The following is a 25,179-nucleotide window of genomic DNA, read 5'->3' as shown; positions in this document are numbered from 1 at the left end:
GATTATATTGACAACCTACACGGGGCAGAGAGTGTACCCCATCGGGACAATAAAGGTTGCAGTGGCCAACAGGGGCGAAGGAAGTCAAATAATGGACTTATATGTGCTACCGGAGGGAGGTCCACCACTACTAGGCCGGGAGTGGTTTAGAAACATAAATATGGACTGGCATTCGCTAAAAGCCATAAAGAGTGAGAACTCGGTGCAGATAATCAGCCCAGACTCTAGAACTGATGATGGTAAGACCAACCCATGTGCAAAAGACAAAGTTTCAGCACAGAATTCCACTGAGCAACAACAACATAGTTTAACAGAGAATTCTGAGTCTGTCAAGTCTACCGATATGCACATTTTTGAGGGACACTGGGCTCGAACTCAACTCCATTTCAAACTACAACAGCAATTAGAACAAATGATTCGCCGTTTTGAGCAAGAGATGAATGAAATAAAAAAGTTCTTTGTTACAGAGTGGGAGAATCTGGAAAGGCAACAGAAGCAACTGATGGAGAAAATGGAGCAGGAGCACACCAACCATCTGCGCGAGGAGGCCGAACGAATCAAAGCTGATTCAGGTTCTGAAGGTGCGTGCCATAATCTGGTGTCAGAAGAGTTAACGGTCAGCCAACTCCTTCATACGCTGAGGGACAAGACTCTGAAATGGGAAAAACTTGAACACGAGCTGCGATCTTCAAAGGAAAAGGGTTCGGAGCTCTCAAAAGTCATTGAGATGGCTGATGTGACGACACAGACTGAAACGACTGCAACAGAGCAGCCATTGGATGCCAAAAGTACGCTGACTCACGTCAATGTAGAACAACAGACCGCTGAAACAGCTGCTCCGGTAGAGGGATTGCATAGTCCGATCAATCAATCTCCAAAGGAAGTTGAAGTATTAAAATCACAAATGAGGTCACTAGTAAACGACTTGCTGAAAGCCCAGAAAAAGCTGGATGCAGAGGTACACATGAAGAAGTCTCTTCAGGAAAGATGTCTGGATTTGGAACAAGAGCTGGCTAACGTCCAGCTGGGTATGAAGGAAATAGACGACCCTCTCACTGGTCTAGCTCAGGACGACACCGAATATTACCATGACCTGGTGGACGACACCGAATATTACGATGTCCTGTCCTGCCCAGCTTGTAACTTCGACTCCCAAAGTGCAGAAATCATGGAGGAGCACCAAAAGTCTACGGAACATCGGGAGAAGCTGGCTCTACGGCGGAAACAGGAGGAAGAGAAGGAGGAACTGCGCATGCAGCTGGCAGCTGTGGCAGCTGACAATGGAGCCCAGAGAGTCTCCAAGAAGCAGAAAAGGAAAAGTAAAAACAGAAGATGACCCATCTGAACCATTATCACCTCTACCAGATCACACACGTGGTCCCTCCGAACGGAGCCAAATCAGTTCGGAAGTTCAAGCTGTTAAATCCATGAAAGGACTATTGAATGAGTAACGTGAACCGACTACACCACAGAGATTGAATCAGTGAACTGTTTTCCGCAGAGACTGAATCTGTGATATGTTACGTTAAACATGAAGTTATATATGTATATATGTTATTACGTTATGTTAAATGGGGGGATGACTATAAAGCTAAGAAGGGAGGAGTGTTGTGTATGTAACCTGTTCCACCTTAAGAGAGCTTAAGCCTGTTCCACCTTAAGAGATGTACTACTTTCTCAGGCTGCTGTAGACGTAATACCGGGGGTGAACACACCGGTATATAAGCACTGTGCAGTAATCTTGTATTCAGTATAGTCCCTACCTCCAACCAGTAAAGACCTGTTTTTATTGTTACTCATTAGTCTGTGTCTTAATTAACTAAATAATTCACAGACTTAACACCCGTAACCCTTAATTCCCTTTTCTTCTAGGAAACTGTCTATTTCTGTTTTAAATTTATGTAATGATGTAGCTTCGACAGCTTTTTGGGGCAGCATATTCCATGGACCTACCACCCTCTGAGTGAAGTAGTTCCTCCTCATCTCAGTTTTGAAAGAGCAGCCCCTTATTCTAAGACTATGCCCCCTAGTTCTAGTTTCACCCATCATCTGGAACATCCTCCCTGCATCCACCTGATCCAACCCCTTCATAATCTTATATGTTTCAATAAGATCGCCTCTCATTCTTCTGAACTCCAATGAGTAGAGTCCCAATCTACTCAACCTCTCCTCATATGTCCATCCCCTCATCCCCGGGATTAACCGAGTGAACCTTCTTTGTACTGACTCGAGAGCAAGTATGTCCTTTCTTAAGTATGGACACCAAAACTGCATGCAGTATTCCAGGTGCGGTCTCACCAATACCTTGTACAACTGAAGCAATACCTCCCTATTTTTATATTCTATCCCCCTAGCAATGAAAGCCAACATTCCATTGGCCTTCTTAATCACTTGCTGCACCTGCATACTAACCTTTTGAGTTTCGTGCACCAGGACCCCCAGATCCCTTTGTACTTCAGTACTTTCCAGTTTCTTGCCATTAAGATAATAACTTGCTCTACGATTTTTCCTGCCAAAGTGCATAACCTCACACTTTCCTGTATTGTATTCCATCTGCCAAATCTCTGCCCACTTACTTAGCCTGTCTATGTCCCCTTGCAGATTTTTTATGTCCTCCTCACTCACTACTTTCCCTCCCATCTTAGTATCATCTGCAAACTTTGATGTGTTACACTCGGTCCCCTCCTCCAAATCGTTAATATAGATTGTAAAGAGTTGGGGACCCAGCACTGACCCCTACGGAACACCACTGGTTACTGATTGCCAGTCTGAGAATGAACCATTTATTCCAACTCTCTGCCTTCTGTTAGATAGCCAATCCTCTATCCATGCCAGAATATTACCTCCAATCCCGTGATTTTTTATCTTAAGCAATAATCTTTTGTGTGGCACCTTGTCAAATGCCTTTTGGAAGTCTAAATACACTACGTCCACTGGTTCACCTTTATCCACCCTATATGTTACTTCCTCAAAGAACTCCAGCAAATTTGTCAAACATGACTTCCCCTTCATAAAACCATGCTGACTTTGTCTTATTAAATTATGATTATCCAAATGTCCTGTTACTGTCTCCTTAATAATGGACTCCAAAATTTTACCTACCACAGATGTTAGGCTAACCGGTCTATAGTTTCCAGCCTTCTGTCTACTGCCCTTTTTAAATAAGGGTGTTACATTAGCAGTTTTCCAGTCTGCTGGGACCTTTGCTGAGTCCAGGGAGTTTTGGAAGATTATTACCAATGCATCCACAATCCCTACCGCCACTTCCCTCAAGACCCTAGGATGTAAGCCATCAGGTCCAGGTGATTTATCCGCCTTGAGTCCCATTATTTTACCGAGTACCACTTCCTTAGTGATTTTGATCGTGTTTATCTCCTCCCCCCCTATAGCCCCCTGCTTGTCCAGTGTTGGGATATTCTTGGTGTCCTCTACTGTAAAGACTGATACAAAATATTCATTCAGTGTTTTTGCCATCTCCATATTTCCCACCATTAATTTCCCGGTCTCATCCTCTAAGGGACCAACATTTACTTTAGCCACCCTTTTTCTTTTTATATAACTATAAAAACTCTTACTATCTGTCTTTATATTTTTTGCTAATTTACTTTCATAATCTATCTTCCCTTTCTTAATCAATCTTTTTGTTATTTTTTGCTGTCTTTTAAAGTTTTCCCAATCCTCTATCCTCCCACTAGATTTGGCTACCTTATATGCCCTTGTTTTTAGTCGAATACTATCCTTAATTTCTTTACTTAGCCACGGATGGCTGTCTTTTCTTTTACACCCTTTTTTTCTCAGTGGAATATACTTTTTTTGGAAGTTGTAAAATAACTCCTTAAATGTACACCACTGATCATGTATCGTCTTACCCTTTAATCTATTTTCTCAATCCACTTTACTCAATTCCGCTCTCATACCTTCATAGTCTCCTTTATTCAAGCTTAGCACGCTTGTTTGAGATACAACCTCCTCACCCTCTAATTGAATATGGAATTCAACCATGTTATGGTCACTCATTCCAAGGGGATCCTTTACTAGGACATTTTTAATTAATCCTGTCTCGTTACACAGGACCAGATCTAAGGTTGCTTGCCCCCTGGTCGGTTCAGTTACATACTGCTCAAGAAACCCATCCCTAATACACTCAATGAACTCATCCTCAAGGCAGCCCTGCCCAATTTGATTTGTCCAATTAATATGATAGTTAAAATCCCCCATAATTATAGATGTTCCCTTATTACAAGCCTCAACTATTTCCTGATTGATACTCCGTCCAACCGAGTTGCGACTGTTCGGAGGCCTATAGACTACGCCCACTAGTGTTTTTTTCCCCTTATTATTCCTTATCTCCACCCAAACTGTTTCATTGTCCTGATCTTTTGACCCAATATCATTTCTCTGTATTACAGTGATTCCTTCCTTTATTAACATAGCCACCCCACCTCCCCTTCCTTCCTGCCTGTCCTTCCTGATTGTTAAATAACCTGGTATGTTTAATTCCCAGGCATTGTCACCCTGCAGCCATGTTTCTGTAATGGCCACAAGATCATACCCATATGTAGCTATTTGTGCCTTTAACTCGTCTATTTTGTTACGAATGCTACGTGCATTCAGATAGAGAACTTTCAAATGTGTTTTGTGACACTTATTTCCTGCTTTTGCCCTTTTTATTACTTTACCTTTTACTCCATACCTTCTGCCCCTTCCTGACACGCTCTGGTTTTTAATTTCCCCACTGCTACCTAAGTCTATGACCTTCTCTGTTGTCATTTTTATTATTTGTTCTCTAGGAAGCTCCCCCCGACTAGTTAGTTTAAAGCCCTCTCTACAGCCTCTGCTGGAAAAATGGGGATAATCCTCTTAACCGTCTGTTAACTACCTGTTAACAGGCAGTTAAGTGGCTGTAATCCCCTTCCCGCCTCCAGGAGACGGGACCCGGCACGGGTCGGCTACCCGCCTCCTGGGAAGATGGCACGGAGGCGGGTTGGGGTGGGGGCGGGCTTGGGGTACCCGTAATTAGTTCCTCTCAATAAATTCTAGGCAAGTTATTTTTCTGAGGGAAAGAAATGAGTGTTCCATGTAGGAGACCAACAGGTGGTGTGGAATAGATGTCTGTCATAGAACAGTTGCAGGCTCTGGAATTAGTGGGATTGATGGGCCGATTGATGACACCTTGAGATTTGGCTAAATCAAAACAGAGCTCTTCCAGTCTGTAAACAGTAGAAGAAGCAATCTTAAATGGCAATGTGTTTTATTAGGTGTGTCAAACTGGGGAGGCTATGCTGTAGCCTGTGCTCTGTACATTCTCAACACCTGTACAATCCACGAACGCTACCTACGCAAAGCGGTTGGGTTTCCTAAGACGTCTGAAATGGATGGATGTATCTCGGCACTACCTAGTGTCCGTAAGGTAGGTAACAGTATTTTCTCACCAGGATAGAGGACCATTTCTCTCTATCTCCTTCCTCCAGTGGAGTTGCATGTGATCCTTTTCTAGCCTCTTGCTCCTATCGCCTCTCTCTCTCTTCCCATCGCAGCCTTTTCTTGTCTCTTATTTTATCAATACTACTAAGCTCAATGCTCCTGAGTTTTACTCTCTTGTTCCTTCAGCTCTCCACCTTCCTCTTCCCTGCATTTTCACTGTTTTGAAATCAAGACTCATCACACCATCTCTTCTGGCTTGTTCCTTCTCATGATCTCAAAATTATGGAACTCCTACCCTCTGTTCATTTTAAGAACATTAGAATTAGGAGCAGGAGTAGGCCATACAGCATTTTGAGCCTGCTCCACCATTCAATAAGATCATGGCTGATCTTCGACCTCAACTCCACTTTCCCGCCCCATCCCCACATCCCTTGATTCCCCTAGAGTCCAAAAATCTATCGATCTCAGCCTTGAATATACTCAACGACTCAGCATCCACAGCCCTCTGGGGTAGAGAATTCCAAAGACTCACAACCCTCTGAGCGAAGAAATTTCTCCTCATCTCAGTCCTAAATGGCTGACCCCTTATACTGAGACTGTGACCCCTAGTTCTGGACTCCCCATCCAGGGGAAACAGCCTTTTGGCATCTACCCTGTCAATCTCCCTCAGAATCTTATATGTTTCAATGAGATCATCTCTCATTCTTCTAAACTCCAGAGAGTACAGGCCCAATCTACTCAATCTCTACACATAGGACAACCCTCTCATCCAAGGAACCAATCTAGTGAACCTTCGTTGCACCGCCTCTAAGGAGTATATCCTTCCTTATATATCACCCTCCTCCTAGACCCAAAAGCTTTCAAAGAAGAGATGGGGAGTTCAATCCTGGACCAATATTTCTCAACCAGCATCACTAAAAAAAAGATTATCTGGTCATTATCACATTGCCCTTTGTTTAGGTTTACAGTGCACGTGTGTGAATGCACGAAGTGTGGTAAATAAGGTTGATGAGCTGTAGGCACAATTAGCCACATGGGAATATGATGTTGTGGCGATAACGGAGACCTAGCTCAAAAAAGGGCAGGATTGGGTTTTAAATATTCCTGGATATAAGGGCCTAGAAATTGGGTTTTGGCTTAGCCAGGGCTTTAGCGCCGGAAATTAGTGCCGGCGCTAAGTCCCCTGCGCGCGCCAAAAATTCAGTGGCGCCGCGCCCAAACGGCTGCCGGCGCCACTGAAGGGTCTTAGCGCCTGGAAAAGGGCGCTAACTGCCATTTCGCGCCACAATTCCGGCGCTGCGGCACCCGATGCGGTGCGGCAGGCTGGGGAAGTGCAGGCCTCCTCCTTCCGTTAAGAAGGAGCTGCCTGCACCCGGCCGCGGCCCGCGCAAATCTGCTTAAAAATGAGCCCGGCACCTCGGACAAGTGCCGGGCTTGCATCTGTTCCGGGGGGGGTGGGTGGAGAGAAGTCCGGGGAGGGAGCTGCGGGCAGGCGGCCGGCGGGAAAGCGGCCGGCCGCCGCGGGGCCTTTAATGCGCCGGCGCTAACTGCAGTAAGGCACCTCTGACAAAACGCTGGTTGCGGCTGCCACGGGCGAGGCGGCCGCAACTCAATTTCGGAGTTCGGGCGGGTTACCACGGCAACCGGGACGCTGCGCACACCGATGACGTCATCGGTGCCGGCGCAGCGTTACTGGAGCAACGCCGATTTAGGGCCCCAGGGAATTTCACTACTGGCCATAACTCCGGCGCAAGGCCCTCTAGCGCCTCAAATGAGGCGCTAAGGCTACTGAATTTTCAGCCGAAGGTGTTCAGGAAAGATAGGGAAGGAAAGAAAGGAGGTGGGGTGGTAGTATTGGTTAAGGAGAATGCTACAGTGCTGGAGAGAGAGGATGTCCTGGAGGGGTCAAGGACAGAATCTATTTGGTTATAGTTAAGAAATAATAGAAGTGCCATTACACTACTAGGTGTATTCTATAGGCCACCAACTAGTGGGAAAGATATAGAGGAGCAAATTTGCAGGGAAATTACAGAGAGGTGCAAGAACTATAGAGTTGTGATAATGGGCGACTTCAACTGTCCTAATATAGACTGGGATAGTAATAGTGTAAAAGGCAGAGATGGGGACGAATTTCTGAAGTGTGTTCAGGAGAACTTTCTTGATCAGTATGTTTCCGGCCCAACGAGGGAGGAGGCATTGCTGGATCTGGTTCTGGGGAATGAGGTGGGTCAAGTGGAGCAAATGTCAGTAGGGGAACATCTAGGGAACAGTAATCACAGTATCATAAGGTTTGGATTAGCTATGGAAAAGGACAGGGAGCAATCTAGAGTAAAAATACTTAATTGGAGGAAGGCAAATTTTTGTGGGTTGAGAACGGATCTGGCCCGGGTAAATTGGAATCAAAGATTGGCAGACAAAACTGTAATCGAACAATGGGCTGCCTTTCAAGAGGAGATGGTTCGGGTACAGTCGAGGTACATTCCCACGAGGGGGAAAGGTAGGGCAACTAAAGCCAGAGCTCCCTGGATGATGGAAGAGATAAAGCATAAGATGAAGCAGAAAAAGGGGGCATATGACAGATGTCAGGTTGAGAATACATCTGAGAATCAGGCTAAATATAGAAAGTTTAGAGAAGAACTGAAAAAGAAAATAAGAGGGGCAGAGAGAGAGCATGAGAATAGATTGGCAGCTAACGTAAAAGGGAATTCAAAAGTCTTCTATAGGCATATTAAATAATAAACGGATAGTAAGAGGAGGGGTGGGGCCGATTAGGGACCAAAAAGGAGACGTACGCATGGAGGCAGAGGGCATGGCTGAGGTACTAAATGAGTACTTTGCATCTGTCTTCACCAAGGAAGAAGATGCTGTCAAAGTCATAGTAAAAGAGGAGGTAGTGGAGATACTGGATGAGATAAGAATTGATAAAGAGGAGCTACTAGAAAGGCTGTCTGAACTTAAAGTTGATAAGTCACCAGGACCGGATGGGATGCATCCTAGGATGCTGAGGGAGGTTAAGGAGGAAATCGTGGAGGTACTCGCCATAATCTTCCAATCCTCCTTAGATACGGGGGTGGTGCCAGAGGACTAGAGAATTGCAAATGTTACACCCTTGTTCAAAAAAGGGTGTAAAGATAAACCCAGCAACTACAGGCCAGTCAGTTTAACCTCGGTAGTGGGAAAGCATTTGGAAATGATAATCAGGGATAAAGTGTGGATTAAAGCCAGCACGCATTTGTTAAAGGAAAATCGTGTTCAACTAACTTGATCGAGTTTCTTGATGAGGTAACAGAGAGGGTTGATGAGGGCAATGCAGTTGATGTGGTGAACATAATAGGCTTGCCGGCAAAGTTGAAGCCCATGGAATAAAAGGGACAGTGGCAACATGGATACGAAATTGGCTAAGTGACAGGAAACAGAGAGCAGTGGTGAACGGTTGTTTTTCGGAATGGAGGAAGGTATACAGTGGTGTTCCCCAGGGGTCAGTACTAGGACCACTGCTTTTCTTGATTTATATTTATGACTTGCGAGTACAGGGCACAATTTCAAAATTTGCAGATGACACAAAACTTGGAAGTGTAGTGAACAGTGAGAAGGATAGTGATAGACTTCAAGAAGACATAGACAGGCTGGTGAAATGGGCGGACACATGGCAGATGAAATTTAGCGCAGAAAAGTGTGAAGTGATACATTTTGGTAGGAAGAATGAGGAGAGGCAATATAAACTAAATGGTACAATTCTAAAGCAGGTGCATGAACAGAGAGACCTGGGGGTACATGTGCAATAATCATTAAAGGTGGCAGGGCAGGTTGAGAAAGCTGTTAAAAAAGCATACGGTATTCTGGACTTCATAAATAGAGGCATAGAGTACAAAAGCAAGGAAGTTATGATGAACCTTTATAAAACACTGGTTCGGCCTCAACTGGAGTATTGTGTCCAATTCTGGGCACCACACTTTAGGAACGATGTGAAGGTCTTAGAGAGGGTACAGAAAAGATTTACAAGAATGGTTCCAGGGTTGAGGCACATCAGTTACGTGGACAGACTGGAGAAGCTGGGGCTGTTCTCCTTAGAGCAGAGGGTTGAGAGGAGATTTGATAGACGTGTTCAAAATCATGAGGGGTCTGGACAGAGTAGATAGAGAGAAACTGTTCCTATTGGCGGAAGGGTCGAGAAGCAGAGGGCACAGATTCAAGGTGATTGGCAGAAGAACCAAAGACGGTGTGAGGAAAGTCTTTTTTACGCAGCGAGTGGTTAGGATCTGGAATTCACTGCCTGAAAGGGTGGTGGAGGCAGATTCAATCGTGGCTTTCAAAAGGGAATTGGATAAGTACCTGAAGGAAAAAATTTGTGGGGCTACGGGGAATGGGCCGGGGAGTGGGACTAGCTGAAGTGCTCTTACAGAGAGGCAGCACGGGCTCGAGGGGCCAAATGGCCTCCTGTGCTGTAACCGTTCTATGATTCTAAATTGGCTGACGTGTTTCCTACATTACAACAGTGACTACACTTCAAAAAGTACTTCAGTGGCTGTAAAGTGCTTTGGGACTTTCTGAGGTTGTGAATGGCACTGTAGAAATACAAGTCTGTTGAGATACCACGGCAAACGTGGGAGTCGAGACCAGAGTTGATGGAACACAACTGCTTTAATTTACATCATGGCAAAAACAAGTGCTTAAAAAGCCCGCGCAACCACTTAAATACTCCCCAGACAAGAAGTGCTCCCGGCAGCCTATCCCTACGGGAAACAAGCTGCCGGAGGAAAGGGCCCACGGCTGGGGGCGGCTGCTGCCGGCAGTGCACCTGCGTAAACTGTCTGTGCCGCCGTGAGCGGATTATGTCCAATGGTGGCATGTCGCCACAGAGCTCCCCCCAGAATCCGCTTAGGAGGAGTAGACGAGTCGTGACGGTGGTCTAATGGTTCTGCCGGAGCGGCTCTGAGTGGCCGCCGGTCTAGTTGGTGAGGCCGGGCGGTTCGCCGCCGGCTGTGCTAGCTTGCTGGCGGGACGGCCTCTAGTTGGAGGTCGGGCCACGGGGACCTGTTCCCCTGGTTCTGTGTGTGCTGGTTTGAGTCGGTCGATGGAGACCGTTTCAACCCTGTCGCCGAGTCGCAGCTTGAAGACCTTGTCCCCGGTTTGTAGTACCTCGTACGGTCCGTCGTACAGGGGTCGCAGGGGTCTGCGGTGTGCGTCGTGTCGCACGAAGACGAAACGTGCCTGCTGTAAGTTTGGCGGGACGTAAGGTGCGAGTTCGCCGTGTCGGTTGACTGGAAGTGGGGCGAACTGTTGAGCGGAAGAGAAAGAGTTGAGCTGCTGCTGTTCGGCCGACCAAGGCGTGGTAGCCTCCGGAAGGAATTCGCCTGGTACGCGCAGCGGTTGTCCATAGACTAACTCCGCTGCTGAGGACTGGAGGTCTTCCTTGACCGCGGTACGTAGGCCTAGCAGCACCCACGGTAGGCGGTCAGTCCAGGTACTGTCCTGCAGGCTGGTGCGAAGTGAGGCCTTGAGTGACCTGTGGAAGCGTTCACACAGCCCATTGGCCTGTGGGTGGTACGCCGTGGTTCGGTGGAGCGTCACCCCGAGGTTGCGTGCTGTGGCCGTCCAGAGTTCGGAGGTGAACTGGGTGCCTCTGTCGGAGGTTATGTCGGCCGGTACACCGAATCTCGCGACCCAGGTGTTAATGAACGCCCTGGCGATGTCGGCTGTGGTGGTGGAGGTCAGCGGCACTGCCTCAGGCCAGCGTGTGTAGCGGTCGACCATCGTGAGAAGATAAGTTTGGCCTTGCGATGGCGGCAGAGGACCGACGATGTCGACGTGTACGTGGTCGAAGCGGCGGCTGGGTACCTCGAAGTCTCCCAGGGGTGCTTTTGTGTGCAGCTGCACCTTAGCCCGTTGGCAGGCGAGGCAGGAGTTGGCCCAAGTCCGAACATCTTTGCTAAGGCCGCGCCAGACGAAGCGCTGGGAGAGGAGTTTAACGGATGCGCGGGAACCCGGATGGGAGAGCCTATGGAGCGCGTCGAAGATGCGGCGGCGCCAGGTTGCAGGGACGACCGGCCTGGGTTGGCCGAGTGAGACGTCGCAAGTGACTGCCGTGGCTTCGGGCCCGTGCACGACCTTGGCTAGGCGTAGCCCTGGCAGGCTGGTAGCCGCCGAGAGGAGGTCTGGGTCCGTGAGCTGGGCCGCTGCTAGTTGCGCGCAGTCGGCCGCTAGGTGATTCGTGCAGACGGCAGGACGGGAAAGGCAGTCGGCGACAACGTTGTCTCTACCGGAGACGTGCTGGATGTCCGTGGTAAACTCGGACACGGCCGCGAGCTGGCGTTGCTGCCTAGCGGACCAGGGGTCGGTGTTCTTAGCCATCGCGTATGTGAGCGGCTTGTGGTCCACGTACGCGGTAAAGGGGCGGCCCTCCAGCAGGAACCTGAAATGGCGGACCGACAGGTGGAGCGCGAGGAGCTTGCGGTCGAAAGTAGAGTATTTGACCTCCGGGGGGCGCAGTTGGCGGCTGTAGAAGGCAAGTGGCTGCCACACGCCATTGACCCACTGCTCGAACACGGCTCCGACCGCATGGTCGGAGGCGTCGGTGGTGAGCGCGACCCGGGCATCAGCCCTCGGGTGCGCGAGCAAGGTGGCGTCGGCGAGCGCGTTTTTGGTGGCGTCGGAGGCGCCTGACGTGTCAGCGGTCCAGGCTACGGCCATCTTGCCGGATTTACCTTGGAGGGAATCGTATAGGGGCTTCATGAGGGCTGCAGCTCTGGGGATGAACCTGTTGTAAAAGTTCACCATCCCGAGGAACTCCTGGAGGCCCTTGATGGTTTTAGGGCGGGGGAATTGCTGGACGGCCTGCACCTTGTTGGGCAGGGGGACGGCCCCAACAGGAGTGATGTGGTGGCCGAGAAAATCGATCTCGGCTAGGCCGAATTGGCACTTCGCCGGGCTGAGGATAAGCCCGTGTTGGGCTAAGCGCCCGAACAGGATGCAAAGGTGTTCGAGGTGTTCCTGTTTGGAGGAGCTGGCCACGAGAATGTCGTCTAGATAGACGAATAGAAAGTTCAGGTCCCGGAGGACTGAGTCCATAAGGTGCTGAAAAGCCTGGGCTGCATTCTTGAGGCCGAAGGGCTTCCTCAGGTACTCGAACAGGCCGAATGGGGTGATGACGGCCGTTTTGGGGATGTCCGCGGGGTGTACGGGGACTTGGTGGTAACCGCGCACCAGGTCGACCTTGGAGAAGACGGTTCGTCCGGCCAATCGGGCCGAGAAGTCCTGGATGTGCGGCACCGGGTATCGGTTGGGGGTGGTGGCATCGTTGAGGCGGCGGTAGTCCCCGCAGGGGCGCCAGCCTCCGCCGGGATTGGGGGCGATGTGGAGGGGCAAGGCCCAAGGGCTGCTGGAGCGGCGGATGATGCCGAGTTGCTCCATGGTGGTGAACTCGGCCCGCGCGATTTCCAGCTTGGCCGGGTCGAGTCTGCGGGCGTGGGCAGCGACCGGGGGGGCCGGTGGTGGGGATATAGTGCTCCACACCGTGTTTGGCGGCTTTGGCCGAAAAGGTCGGGTTAGTGAGGGCGGGAAACTCGACTAGTAGTGCCGAGTAGTCGTCCGTGGCTCTGGCGAGGCAGTAGGTCGTCAGGCCGGCCGAACGGGCCGGGGTGACTGCGCCAGGTATGGGGGCCATAGTGTTGATGTCGACGAGGCGGTGCCTCGGAATGTCGACAAGGAGGCCGTGGGCGCGTAGGAAGTCGGCACCGATGAGTGGACAGAGGACCTTGGCTGTGAGGAACTCCCAGTGGTAGCGGCGGCCTGCGAGGTCGAGCGTGACCATGCGGGTGCCGTATGTGCGGATGTCAGAGCCATTGGCTGCAGCCAGCGTAACACCCCGTGCACCGCGTTGGATTTCGAGGGCGGAGGCGGGGGTGATGCTGTGCTGGGCTCCTGTGTCGCACAGGAATCGGCGGTTGGTGCTGTCGTCGATGACGTACAGTAGGGGCCCCTTTTGCCCCGCGGCCATCGTGGGGGCCGGTGCGGGGAGGGGTTTGAAAGTGCACGGTGGCGTGCAGCGTTGGGCCCTAGTGCCAAAACGGGTGTGGTAGTAGCAGTGACCCGGAGTGGAAGGGCGGTCGGGCCTAGTGAGCCGGGGGGACCGCGTGGTCGTTGCCGTGAGGTCGGGCGCGACGTCGCGGGCGGTCTGCGCGGAGAGCAGCCGGTCGGCCTTTTCAGCTATCTCATTCAGGTCCATGGAGCCAGACTCCACAATGAGCGGGTGGATGCTGGCGGGGAGCTGCCAAATGAAAAGCGTGCGAAAGAGGGCGCCGGGTTTTTTGTCGTCCGAGAGGGACAGCATGTGGGAAAGCAGGTCTGATGGTGAAGCGTCACCAAGGCCTGGAAGGTCGAGGAGTTGGCAGTTGCGCTGGTAGGAGGACGCCTGAAATTTTTTAAGGAGCGCAGCCTTCAGATGTTCGTACTTGCCTTCCTCTGGTGGATCCTGCAGCGCTGCCCGAACCTTAGGGACTGTGGCGCAGGTGAGAGAGGCGACGAGGTAGTCGTACTTCGTGGCATCGACTGTAATGCTTCTCAGCCGGAATCTGGACTCGGCTTGAATGAACCAGGCCTCGGCCAGGTTCTCCCAAAAGTCCGGTAGTTTAACCGTGACTGCGTTTGTATCCGCCATGCTAGCTTAGGATTCGTCCTGAGCGTCGGGGTCACCAGTGTTGAGATACCGCGGCAAACATGGGAGTCGAGACCAGAGTTGATGGAACACAACTGCTTTAATTTACATCATGGCAAAAACAAGTGCTTAAAAAGCCCGCGCAACCACTTAAATACTCCCCAGACAGGAAGTGCTCCCGGCAGCCTGTCCCTATGGGAAACAAGCTGCCGGAGGAAAGGGCACACGGCTGGGGGCGGCTGCTGCCGGCAGTGCGCCTGCGTAAACTGTCCGTGCCGCCGTGAGCGGATTATGTCCAATGGTGGCATGTCGCCACAGTCTCTTTTTCTTTTTCTTTCAAACCAATACTTCTTGATTGGTTGTGTTTTCTAATCTATTACCACCTCGATGATGTCCTAGGCTGCAGTGCTAGCCTTTTAGCCCTTAAAAAAAACTCACTTTGTTTTGGAAATGGACGAATCGTGTCAGTCGTTTCCTGTGCATTTTGTTTCCTCCTCGACATTAGGTTTCCTACATCACGCCCTGCTCTCCAGCAAGGTGGGTAAAGCTTACTCCTTTGACCCATCTTTTGGTCACCTGCCCTAATATCTCCTCCTTTGACTTGGTGTCAATTTTTTTGTCTGATTGCGTTTCCGCAACGCACCTTGGGACGTTTTCCTACATTAAAGGCGCTATATAAATGCAAGTTGTCGCTGTAATTGGCCTGTTTCACTATCTCTCGTCAAGAAGGAAAGACTTGCATTTACTTAGCGCCTTATCCTGTCTCTCAGAAGTGTCCCAAAGTGCTTTACGTCCAATAAATTAGTTTGAAGTGCAGTAGCTGTTGTTGGGTAGGCAACTGGCTCAAAGAACACATAGAACATAGGAACAGGAGGAGGCCATTCAGCCCCTCGAGCCTGCACCGCCATTCAATTAGATCACGGCTGATCTGTATCTTAACTCCATTTCCCCGCCTTGGTTCCGTATCCCTTAATACCCTTGCCTAACAAAAATCTATCAATCTTAGTTTTGAAATTTTCAATTGACCCCCTAGCCTCAACAGCTTTTTAGGGTAGAGAGCTCCAGATTACTACTACCCCTTTGTGTGAAGAAGTGTTTCCTGACATCGCCCCTGAACGGCCTGGCTCTAATTTTAAGGTTTATGCCCCCTTGTTCTGGACTCCCCCCACCAGAGGAAATAATTTCTCTCCATCTAACCTATCAGCACCTTTAATCATTTTAACCACCTCAGTTAGATCACCCCTTAGCCTTCTATACTCGAGGGAATACAAGCCCAGTCTGTGCAAGCTGCCCTCATAATTTGACCCTTGTAGCCCAGGTATCATTCTGGTGAATCTGAGCTGCACCTCCCCCAAGGCCAATATATCCTTCCTGAGGAGCGGTGCCCGGAACTGAACGCAGTTACTCCAGATGGGGGCTAACCAGAGCTTTGTATAACTGTAACGTAACTTTTACTTTTTGTATTCCAGCCCCCTTGGTATTTTTTGTACCTGTCCACTAGCTTTTGGTGTTAGGAGGAACAGTATAGGTTAACTGACCCTTTTGATTTCTTTTATTCATCTCTTCCCTCAATGAAGTAGTTTCTCTTCAGTTGCTCTGGGTAATATCAGGAAGACATCTTTTGTTTAATTGTAGGGGTGAAGCCACGTCCTACCACCGTGTTGCACAGACCCAGCAGCACACGTGACATAGGAATACATTCTTGCTAACTCAATGCTCCATCCTTTTGTTACACTGAATGTTACACCGAGTTAAATCGAGTTTACAGCACAGAAACCGTCCATTCAGCCCAACTGGTCTATGCTGGCGTTTGTGCGCCACACGACCCTCCTCCCACCCCTCTTCATCAGCATAACTTTCTATTCCTTTCTCTCTCATGTGCTTATCTACCATTTCCTTAAATGCATCTATACTATTTGGCTCAACTCCTCCTTGTGGGAGCGAGTTTCACGTTCTCACCACTCTCTGGGTAAAGAAGTTTCTCCTGAATTCCCTATTGGATTTATTAGTGTCTGGCATATATTTATGGCCTCTAGTTCTGGTCTCCCCCACAAGTGGAAACACCTTCTCTGCCTCTACCCTATCAAATCCCTTCATAATCTTAAAGACTTCTATCAGCTCACCTCTCAGTCTTCTCTTTTCCAGATAAAAGAGCCCCAGCCTGTTCAATCTTTCCTGATGCTTATAACCTCTCAGTTCTGTAGTCAATCTTTTCATCTGTCCTTAGGAAGAAAAGCTGCTGGAGTTGCTGGTGGAACATGGAATACGAAGCGGAAAAACCGGGAATCTGGGAATGGAAGTGGACGGCTTGCTGTTTCATGACACGCACTCAACTATGATCAAACAGCTGTTGGAGATCACCCTAGGACAGGCCCTATCGAACTAGGTCACAATGTGAGCAATAAGGGAACCTTTAATATAGAATTACAATCATTCTTGCCAACCTTTTAACTGAGAAAGTTCTCGTTAGGTTTACACTAACTAATCAATGTAATGATATTTGCACGACAGGTATGTTATAATGCAGTGTTGCATTTATTTTTGATTTATGTAATTTTTTATGGCTGTGTTGTGCTTCTGTTTCACTTCAAGAATTAATACAACAAATGTTTTTTTCTTCCCCACAAAACAGTTTATTCCAGTGTTTGTGTCAGTCATTTCGAAACTGTTCTTTAGATAATTGTGCCCAGTACTGTTCAGGGTTTCATTTTGCCTCAGAAGTCTGACAAATTTAAAGAAGAAGATTGGATAGATAAAGGAAAAGCCTAGGAAATATTGTTGTGACTAGAATATTTTAGGACTTGGATACAATAGTGGGAGATGTTGATTTAGGGAGCTCCTAGTGCTGAAACCATATGCACCTAGGCAAGTTTTATCAAACAAAGGCTGTGAATTTCCTTGGCACTGCTCCCGTTCTACTGCCATAACTTCCATGGACATGTGGTGGAAATCCCGTTTACACACGAAAGTGAGGTTTCCTCCACTCTTCCTGTGAAGTTACAAAGTGGAACAGGAGCACCTCCGAGGAAATTCTCGGCCAAAGTTGTTTTCTTGATGGCTCCTCTGTTAGGTTTAACAACTACATCTACAAGCTTGCATTGTTTGATACTTGTCTGATGGGAACCCACAAGTCCATGGGAACACCATCACCTCCAAGTTCCCCTCCAAGTCACACACCATCCCGACTTGGAAATATATCGGCCGTTCCTTCATCGTCACTGGGTCAAAATCCTGGAACTCCCTCCCTAACAGCACTGTAGGAGTACCTTCACCACACGGACTGCAGCGGTTCAAGAAGGCGGCTCACCACCACCTTCTCAAGGGGCAACTAGGGATGGGCAATAAATGCTGGACCTTGCCAGTGACACCCAAATCCTGAGAATGAATAAAAAAAATAAGAAATGACCTTCAGAGCATTTGTAATTTGGTTGACTTTAGATCAGAAGCTGCTGGAGTATCCAAAGTTCATAGCGAGGAAAGAATTTCTTTTGCATTTAACTACGTAGAGAATTCGGAGAGAAGTATGGGTTGACTCTACTTCCCACCTACACACACACACACAAAGAAAAAAGACAAAGAACATCTAAGAGACACCAGCTGTGATTTACATGTAAAAAAAACTCTGGCGGAAGGGCCGAGAACACAGATTTAAGGTGATTGGCAGAAGAACCAAAGGCGACATGAGGAATACCTTTTTACGCAGTGAGTGGTTAGGATCTGGAATGCACTGCCTGAGAGGGTGGTGGAGGCAGATTCAATCGTGGCTTTCAAAAGGGAATTGGATAAGTACCTGAAGGAAAAAAATTTGCAGGGCTACGGGGAAAGGGCGGGGGAGTGGGACTAGATGAAGTGCTCTTGTAGAGAGCCGGCATGGGCTCGACAGGCCGAATGGCTTCCTTCTGTGCTGTAACCATTCTATGATTCAATGACCTAGCCAATTTAAATTAAAAGATCTATAATGTAAAAGTGTTACAATTAGAAACCAGATGCTCTAATACAACCATATTCTTATCTAGCCTCAATTCTTATCTGAAGCTGTAATCCAATTCAAGTTCTCATCAAAAATTCTAATCTGTATCAATCAATTTTACCAAAAACTCTAATCCAATCCCAAAACTTTACCAAAAGCTCTAATCCAATCCCAGTTCTCATCCTGAAACTCAAATCCAACCCAAATCTATACCAAAAATTATAATCCAACCTCAATTCTTCCTTGCGTGTCAGCTGTGGCTCAGTTGGTGGCAGCACTCTCGTCTCTGAATCAGAAGGTTGTGGGTTCAAGCCCCACACCAGAGACTTGAGCCCATAATCTAGGCTGGCACTCCCAGTGCAGTACTGAGGGAGCGCTGCACTGTCGGAGGCGCCGTCTTTCGGATGAGATGTTAAAACCGAGGTCCCGTCTGTTCTCTCGGGTGGACGTAAAAGATCCCATGGCTGCTATTTCGAAGAAGAGGAAGGGCGTTAACCCTGGTGTTGTGGCCAATATTTATCCCAAAATCACTAAAACAGATTATCACATTGCTGTTTGTGGGAGCTTGTTGTGTGCAAATTGACTGCCATGTTTTCTACATTACAACACTGACTACACTTCAGAAAGTACTTCATTGGCTGTAAAGTGCTTTGGGATGTCCCGTGGTCGTGAAAGGTGCTATATAAATGCAAGTCTTTCTTTGGAGGTCTAATCCAATCCCAGTCTTCACCAGAATCCCTAATCTAAGTCCATTTCTTACTGATAGTTGTAATCCAATCACAATATTTACCAGAAAACTACAGCAATTTTACTTCTTACCCGAAATCCAATTATAAATCTTACTGAAAATGCTAGCTCTTACCCAAAGCTCTAATTCAGAGCTCTATTCTATACCTAAAAATAAAAGGAGCACTTGCTTGTTTACAACACACTGTAAGATGAGGCCATCATTGTTTTCAAAGCTTTTGCGGTGTCCTCAACATGTAAGGTTACTTTAAATCATAACTGGTGATTTGGTCTTCATCTCCACGGTCTCAATTTCTCGTCTCTTCTGGCAGTGAAAGAGATTTCTAACAGGATCCAGGAATCTGGCTAGCCAGCTCTGTGAACTCTGAGATATAAAGCAGTACAAGATGGGGTCGGCCACGCAGTTTAAACTCGTTAGCAGAAGCCCAAAATGGTAAACGTCAAAAATATCTTGAGCGAACTCACAGCTGTGCTCGAATATGGTCCGAATCATCAGGAAAATGTGATAGGGTGCGAAGCAAACCAGCAAAATGATGATTGTCCCAGACACCAATTTTTTTACTCTTAATTTCTGATTTTCGTTAAGCCCACGGACCTTGTGGACAACCGTCAACACTTTGTAGTAAGAGAAGACTAATAATATAAACGGGAGGAAGAACCCAACAGAGAGCCTGTAAATATTTAAATCCCTGTCTAATGGGCGCAGAGGATAATGTTCGAAACACAAGGTGTCATTCTCCTTGTCTTTACTGAGAACCTTGGAGCCTATGAAGAAAGTGCAGATGACTGCCTCCTTGAGCCAGATGATAACACTGATGAGCACTGCAGTCTTCATGGTGTGCAGGGATTTAAAGTTCACAGGGTAGGCCACGGCGAGGAAGCGATTGATGGAGATAAAGCAGAGGAAGCCGATGCTGATGTAGATATTCTGGTAGAGGAGCAGGCCGCTGAACTTGCAGAGTCCCCGGGATAAGATCCAGTCATCGTGTTGCAGCATATACTGAACCCACAAGGGCAAGGAGATGAGGTACAATAGGTCTGAGATGGTCAGGTTGCAGAGGTAGACTCCCAGCTCGTTCCCCTGCCTGATCTGCAGGTAGCTGTGATACAGGGACAGGAGATTAGTCGGGAGGCCGACGATGAAGACCAAGATGTAGACCGTGGGAAACAGGGTCTGGTGGATACCGTGGTCGATAGAACAGTTGGTCATCATTCAACACAATACTGGGACTTTCTCGTCTAATAAATTTTATGATACTTTTCTGTTTAATTCTTCTTCACTGAAACATGTCTCTCTAGAGGAAAAACAGAGAAGTTATGAAACAATATAATTATCGAACATTACAGCACAGAAGGAGGCCATTTGGCCCATCGTGCCACTGAAAGCCCACTGAATGATCCATCCAATCTGTCCTATTCGCCTGCCCTTTCCTCATACCATTTCAATATTTCTTTTTCAAATATTTATGTTTCTGCTAAGGCATTTAAAAACAACCTTCTGTGCTAAAAATTCTCCTAACCTCTCCAGCTATGGTGATTTTTTTCAATATTCATTCTCAAATGTGGGCATCGCTGGCAAGGCCAGCATTTATTGCCCATCCCTAATTGCCCTCGAGAAGGTGGCGGTTGTAGTGATCAATAGCATGTCATTCTATAGTGGACACTAGGTGGAGCCGTAGAGCTGTATATAGCTGTATGTATAAGACTACACTACCCAGCTATATATTATATTAGGACTACATTACCCATGAGGCTAGGCTACCCACAAGGCAGCAGTCAAGATGGAAGCCTCTACAAGATGCTGTACAAGTCCACATGTGCTCAATAAAAGTGTCTAGCAAAAGCTAGCTGTGTTCATAATAAGAATATCTATTTATAAATGAACATAACACGGTACCAGGGTGGTGAAGATCTGCTGAAAATTGTGAAAAGCAACATGGAGAATTTGAAGCCACCAGAGCGTTTGAATCTCGAGGGAAATATCGACTACGACTGTCTGTGTGGAGTTTGCACATTCTCCCCGTGTTTGCGTGGGTTTTCTCCGGGTGCTCCGGTTTCCTCCCACAGTCCAAAGATGTGCAGGTTAGGTTGATTGGCTATGATAAATTGACCCTTAGTGTTAGGGGGATTAAATACGTGGGGTTACAGGGATAGGGTGGGATATGTGTAGGGGTTACGGGGATCGGGTGGGATATGTGTCGGTGCAGGCTCGATGGGCCGAAATGGCCTCTATCTGCACTGTGGGGCTTCTGTGATTCTGTGATACAATTGGCGGATTTTTAAACAACAATTCGAACTCTACATTGCAGCCACCGGATTCGGTATGAAGCCAGACGCAAGGAAGATAGCATTGCTGCTTACGGTTGCAGGCCCACAGGCGATAGAGGTATTTAATACATTTGTATTTAATCCAGTGGAGAACAGAGAAAAATTAGAAGATGTGCTAAAAAAATTTGATGCACATTGCTCTCCCAAAAAGAATGAGACCTATGAAAGATACATCTTCTGTTCTCGGACACAGCAGCAAAATTAGACTTTTGATAGCTTTATAACTGATCTGAAACTGAAAGCACAGACATGTAATTTCTCTGAGCTCAAAGCATCCATGATTCGTGACCAGATTGTGTTTGGTATTCATGATAAAAAAGTCAGGGAACGTCTGTTGAGAGAAACCGAACTAAATTTGGAAAATGCGGTGAAAATATGCCAAGCCAGCGAGCTAGCTCGAAAGCACGCAAAGACTTTCAGTGAAATCAATAATGATGTGATTGTAATGAGTGATAATGCTGCTGTCGGTGCTGTGTCCTATAAGGGGAAGAAACATGGGCAGAACAGAAATGAAAAGCAATCGGAGGATGAAATTTTTAATTGTAAACTCTGTGGTTACAAACACCAGTTAAGACAATGCCCAGCGTTTGGAAAAATGTGCACAAAGTGTAATGGAAAGAATCACTTTGCCAAACAATGCTTTTCAAAAGTAAAAACAACGAAAGGGCAACAAGTTAATGTGATTGAGGACACTGATTTAAGTGAGACATTTTTTGTAGGAATGGTGTCATGAGACGATATCAAAAAAGATACAGAAAATGTGCAGCCCTCAGAAATGGACAATGCTGAACATAAAGTCAATGCAGTAAAAGTGGACAAATGGATGATCCCACTGCAGATAAATGGAGCATTAGTTACATTGAAACTGGACACTGGGGCAAAAGCAAACTTAATCAGTATGAGTGACATAAAAAATATGAAAGAAAAGCCCAAAATACAGAATAAGTCAGTACTACTGAAGAGCTATAATGGACAGAAAATAGATAGCTTAGGTGTATGCAGACTTAAAGTGACAGTCAAAGACAAAGTGCATCATCTCATGTTTTCTGTTGTGGCTGAAAGACTTGATTCGATACTAGGTGACAAAGCTTGTGAAGACTTAGAACTGGTCAAGAGAGTCTACCGTATAAACTGTGCCATAGGCAGACCAGATGACTCAGGTGATGAAGCAGAGAGCCCATCAAGGATGAAAAGGCCAAAGGGTATCCATGTCTTCAAAAAGCCTAGTTTCTCCAAGAAGAAAGTAAAAGACTTTAAGGTCAAAGAGAAGCCAAAGGAAGAAAAGCACAAAGAGAAAAAACACAAGGAGAAAAAGTCCAAAGATATAACCGCAGCAGATATTGTTAAGCAGTGGAAAGAGAAAAAGAAAAAGAAGAAGCCTGCACCAGAGCAGAAAGCAGTTCCGGTGGATACTCCTTCTTCCCTCAGGCCAATCTTTGGTGTCCCATTAGCCGAGGCTGCTGAGAGGACTATGCTGTATGATGGGATCCAGCTGCCAGCAGTTTTTCGAGAGTGCATTGACTACATTGAGAGTTATGGCATGAAGAGTGAAGGAAACACTGAAACCCTCTCCAAGCAAAGATCGCAAGGAGACCTCGATCTATACAAGAGCAGATTGATGACAATGCCGCAACTGCATCTTGTCATTCACCGCCAGAACAATCTCATGAAGACACATCAGACTTACCCGTGTTGAGAAGATCCACACGTGAAGTAAAAAAGCCTGATAGACTTAATCTTTGAGTACAATGTAAAGCTTTGAAAATGTGTTGACTGTTTTGAAAATGTTTATGTTTATAGAGCACTAACAAAAGTGTTACTGATATTATCTTTATTGTTTTCTTGAAAGTTGATTGATATTGATTTTGTTAAACCTCAAAGAAAGGGGGATGTAGTGATCAATAGCATGTCATTCTATAGTGGACACTAGGTGGAGCCGTAGAGCTGTATATAGCTGTATGTATTAGACTACACTACCCAGCTGTATATATATTAAGACTACATTACCCATGAGGCTAGGCTACCCACAAGGCAGCAGTCAAGATGGAAGTCTCTACAAGATGCTGTACAAGTCCACATGTGCTCAATAAAAGTGTCTAGCAAAAGCTAGCTGTGTTCATAATAAGAATGTCTATTTATAAAATGAACATAACAGCGGTGAGCCGCCTTCTTGAACCGCTGCAGTCCAGGTGTGGTCTCACCAGCCAGGGTAAACAATCGAAGTCCGTAGTTTAGGCCACAACTGGGCAGAGAGAAGACAATGTAAGTGAAAAATTAATGGTTGAGTGAATTCAGGACATGTTTTTTTAAGAAGTTTGTAAACTATAGGAGAGGGGATGGCTGAGGGAAGCAGAAACATAAATGATCTAGACGAGGGAACTAGATGTAATATCTCCAAGATTGCAGACAACACAAAGCTGGGTGGGCATGTGTGCTGTGAGGAGGATGCAGAGAAACTCCAGTATGATTTGGACAGGTTGGGTGATTGGGCAGATGCATGGCAAATGCAGTATAATGTGGATAAATGCGAGGTTATCCACTTCGGTGGCAAAAACAGGAAGACAGATTATTATCTGAACGGCAATAGATTGGGAAAAGGGGAAGTGCAACAAGACCTGGGTGTCCTTGTGCACCAGTCGCTGAAGGTAAGCATGCAGGTGCAGCAGGCGATTAAGAAGGCAAATGGTATGTTAGCCTTAATAGCGAGAGGATTCGCGTACAGGAGCAAGGATGTCTTGCTGCAGTTGTACAGGGCTTTGCTGAGACCACACCTTGAGTATTGTGTGCAGTTCTGATCACCTTATCTGAGGAAGGATGTTCTTGCCATGGAGAGAGTGCAGCGAAGATTCACCAGGCTGATACCTGGGATGGCAGGAATGACGTATGAGGAGAGATTGGGTCGATTGGGCTTATATTCGCTGGAGTTTAGAAGAATGAGAGGGGATCTCATTGAAACTTATAAAATTCTAACAGGACTAGACAGACTAGATGCAGGAAGGATGTTCCCGATGGCGGGGGAGTCCAGAACCAGGGGTCACAGTCTAAGGATAAGGGGTAAGCCATTTAGGACTGAGATGAGGAGGAATTTCTTCACCCAGAGAGTGGTGAACCTGTGGAATTCTCTACCACACAAGTCAGTTGAGGCCAATTCATTAAATATATTCAAGAAGGAGTTAGATATATTTCTTAAGGCTAAAGGGATCAAGGGATATGGCGAGAAAGCAGGGACAGGGTACTCAATTTGGATGATCAGCCATGATCTCATTGAATGGCGGAGCAGGCTCGAGGGGCCGAATGGCCTACTCCTGCTCCTATCTTCTATGTTTCTATGTATCTTCTATATTTCTATGAGGAGATCCAGATTTGAGGTTCAGGTGATGGAGCGACGAGTCTTGGTTTCTTTTTTTATATTCATTCACGGGATGTGGGCGTCGCTGGCAGGGCCAACATTTATTGCCCATCACTAATTGCCCTTGAGAAGGTGGTGGTGAGTCGCCGCCTTGAACCGCTGCAGTCCGTGTGGTGAAGGTACTCCCACAGTGCTGTTAGGGAGGGAGATCCAGGATTTTGACCCAGCGATGATGAAGGAACGGTGATATACTTCCAAGTCAGGATGGTGTGTGACTTGGAGGGGAACTTGGAGGTGGTGGTGTTCCCATGCACCTGCTGCCCTTTTCCTTCTAGGTGGTAGAGATCACGGGTTTGGGAGGTGCTGTCGAAGAAGCCTTGGTGAGTTGCTGCAGTGCATCTTGTAGATAGTACATACTGCAGCCACGGTTCGCCAGTTGTGGATGTATAGGCTAGTGGAGGAGGTGCCAGATGAAGCGAACTGCTTTGTTCTGCATAGTGCCGTACTTCTGGTGTGTTGTTACAGCTTCAGCTCATCCAAAGCCCTGCTGCCTGTACCCTCTCCCGCACCGCGCCCCATCCACCCATCACCCCTGTCCTTGCCAAGCTACGTTGCCCTCCCCAGCCGGTTCCCCAATATCTCCAATTTAAAATTCTCATCCTTATAGTCATAGGCCTAGAAATTCAGTTGGTAGCGCCAGCCGCTAGC

At 47.3% G+C, this 25,179-nt stretch overlaps 2 protein-coding genes across 3 annotated transcripts in view; one reads left to right on the top strand and one right to left on the bottom strand.

Moving 5' to 3' along the window:
• The window catches only part of LOC147081866 (D-glutamate cyclase, mitochondrial-like), a 47,016-nt gene extending 30,305 nt beyond the window's left edge, over positions 1-16,711 (top strand). Inside the window, exons 9-10 of one of the 2 annotated variants that reach the window (XM_085980644.1) lie at positions 5,259-5,410; positions 16,305-16,711. In XM_085980644.1, coding sequence (XP_085836770.1) covers positions 5,259-5,410; positions 16,305-16,463 — 311 coding nt within the window. In that variant the 3' untranslated portion in view covers positions 16,464-16,711. The remainder of the gene's footprint in view (positions 1-5,258; positions 5,411-16,304) is intronic. The other variant, XM_085980645.1, reaches the window with a different exon arrangement.
• Positions 16,712-18,996: 2,285 nt separating this feature from the next.
• On the bottom strand, positions 18,997-20,110 carry LOC147081865 (G protein-coupled receptor 68-like). Its single transcript, XM_085980641.1, has one exon. It carries the CDS (start codon positions 20,005-20,007, stop codon positions 19,042-19,044), a length of 966 nt encoding a protein of 321 aa, XP_085836767.1. The 5' UTR covers positions 20,008-20,110; the 3' UTR covers positions 18,997-19,041.
• Between the last annotated feature and the right edge of the window lie 5,069 nt (positions 20,111-25,179).

Source organism: Somniosus microcephalus, unplaced genomic scaffold (genome assembly GCF_052327205.1).
Source record: "Somniosus microcephalus isolate GS21.2 unplaced genomic scaffold, FLI_Smic_1.0 scaffold329, whole genome shotgun sequence".
Lineage (NCBI taxonomy): Eukaryota > Metazoa > Chordata > Chondrichthyes > Squaliformes > Somniosidae > Somniosus > Somniosus microcephalus.
This window is presented reverse-complemented; position numbering and strand designations above follow the sequence as displayed.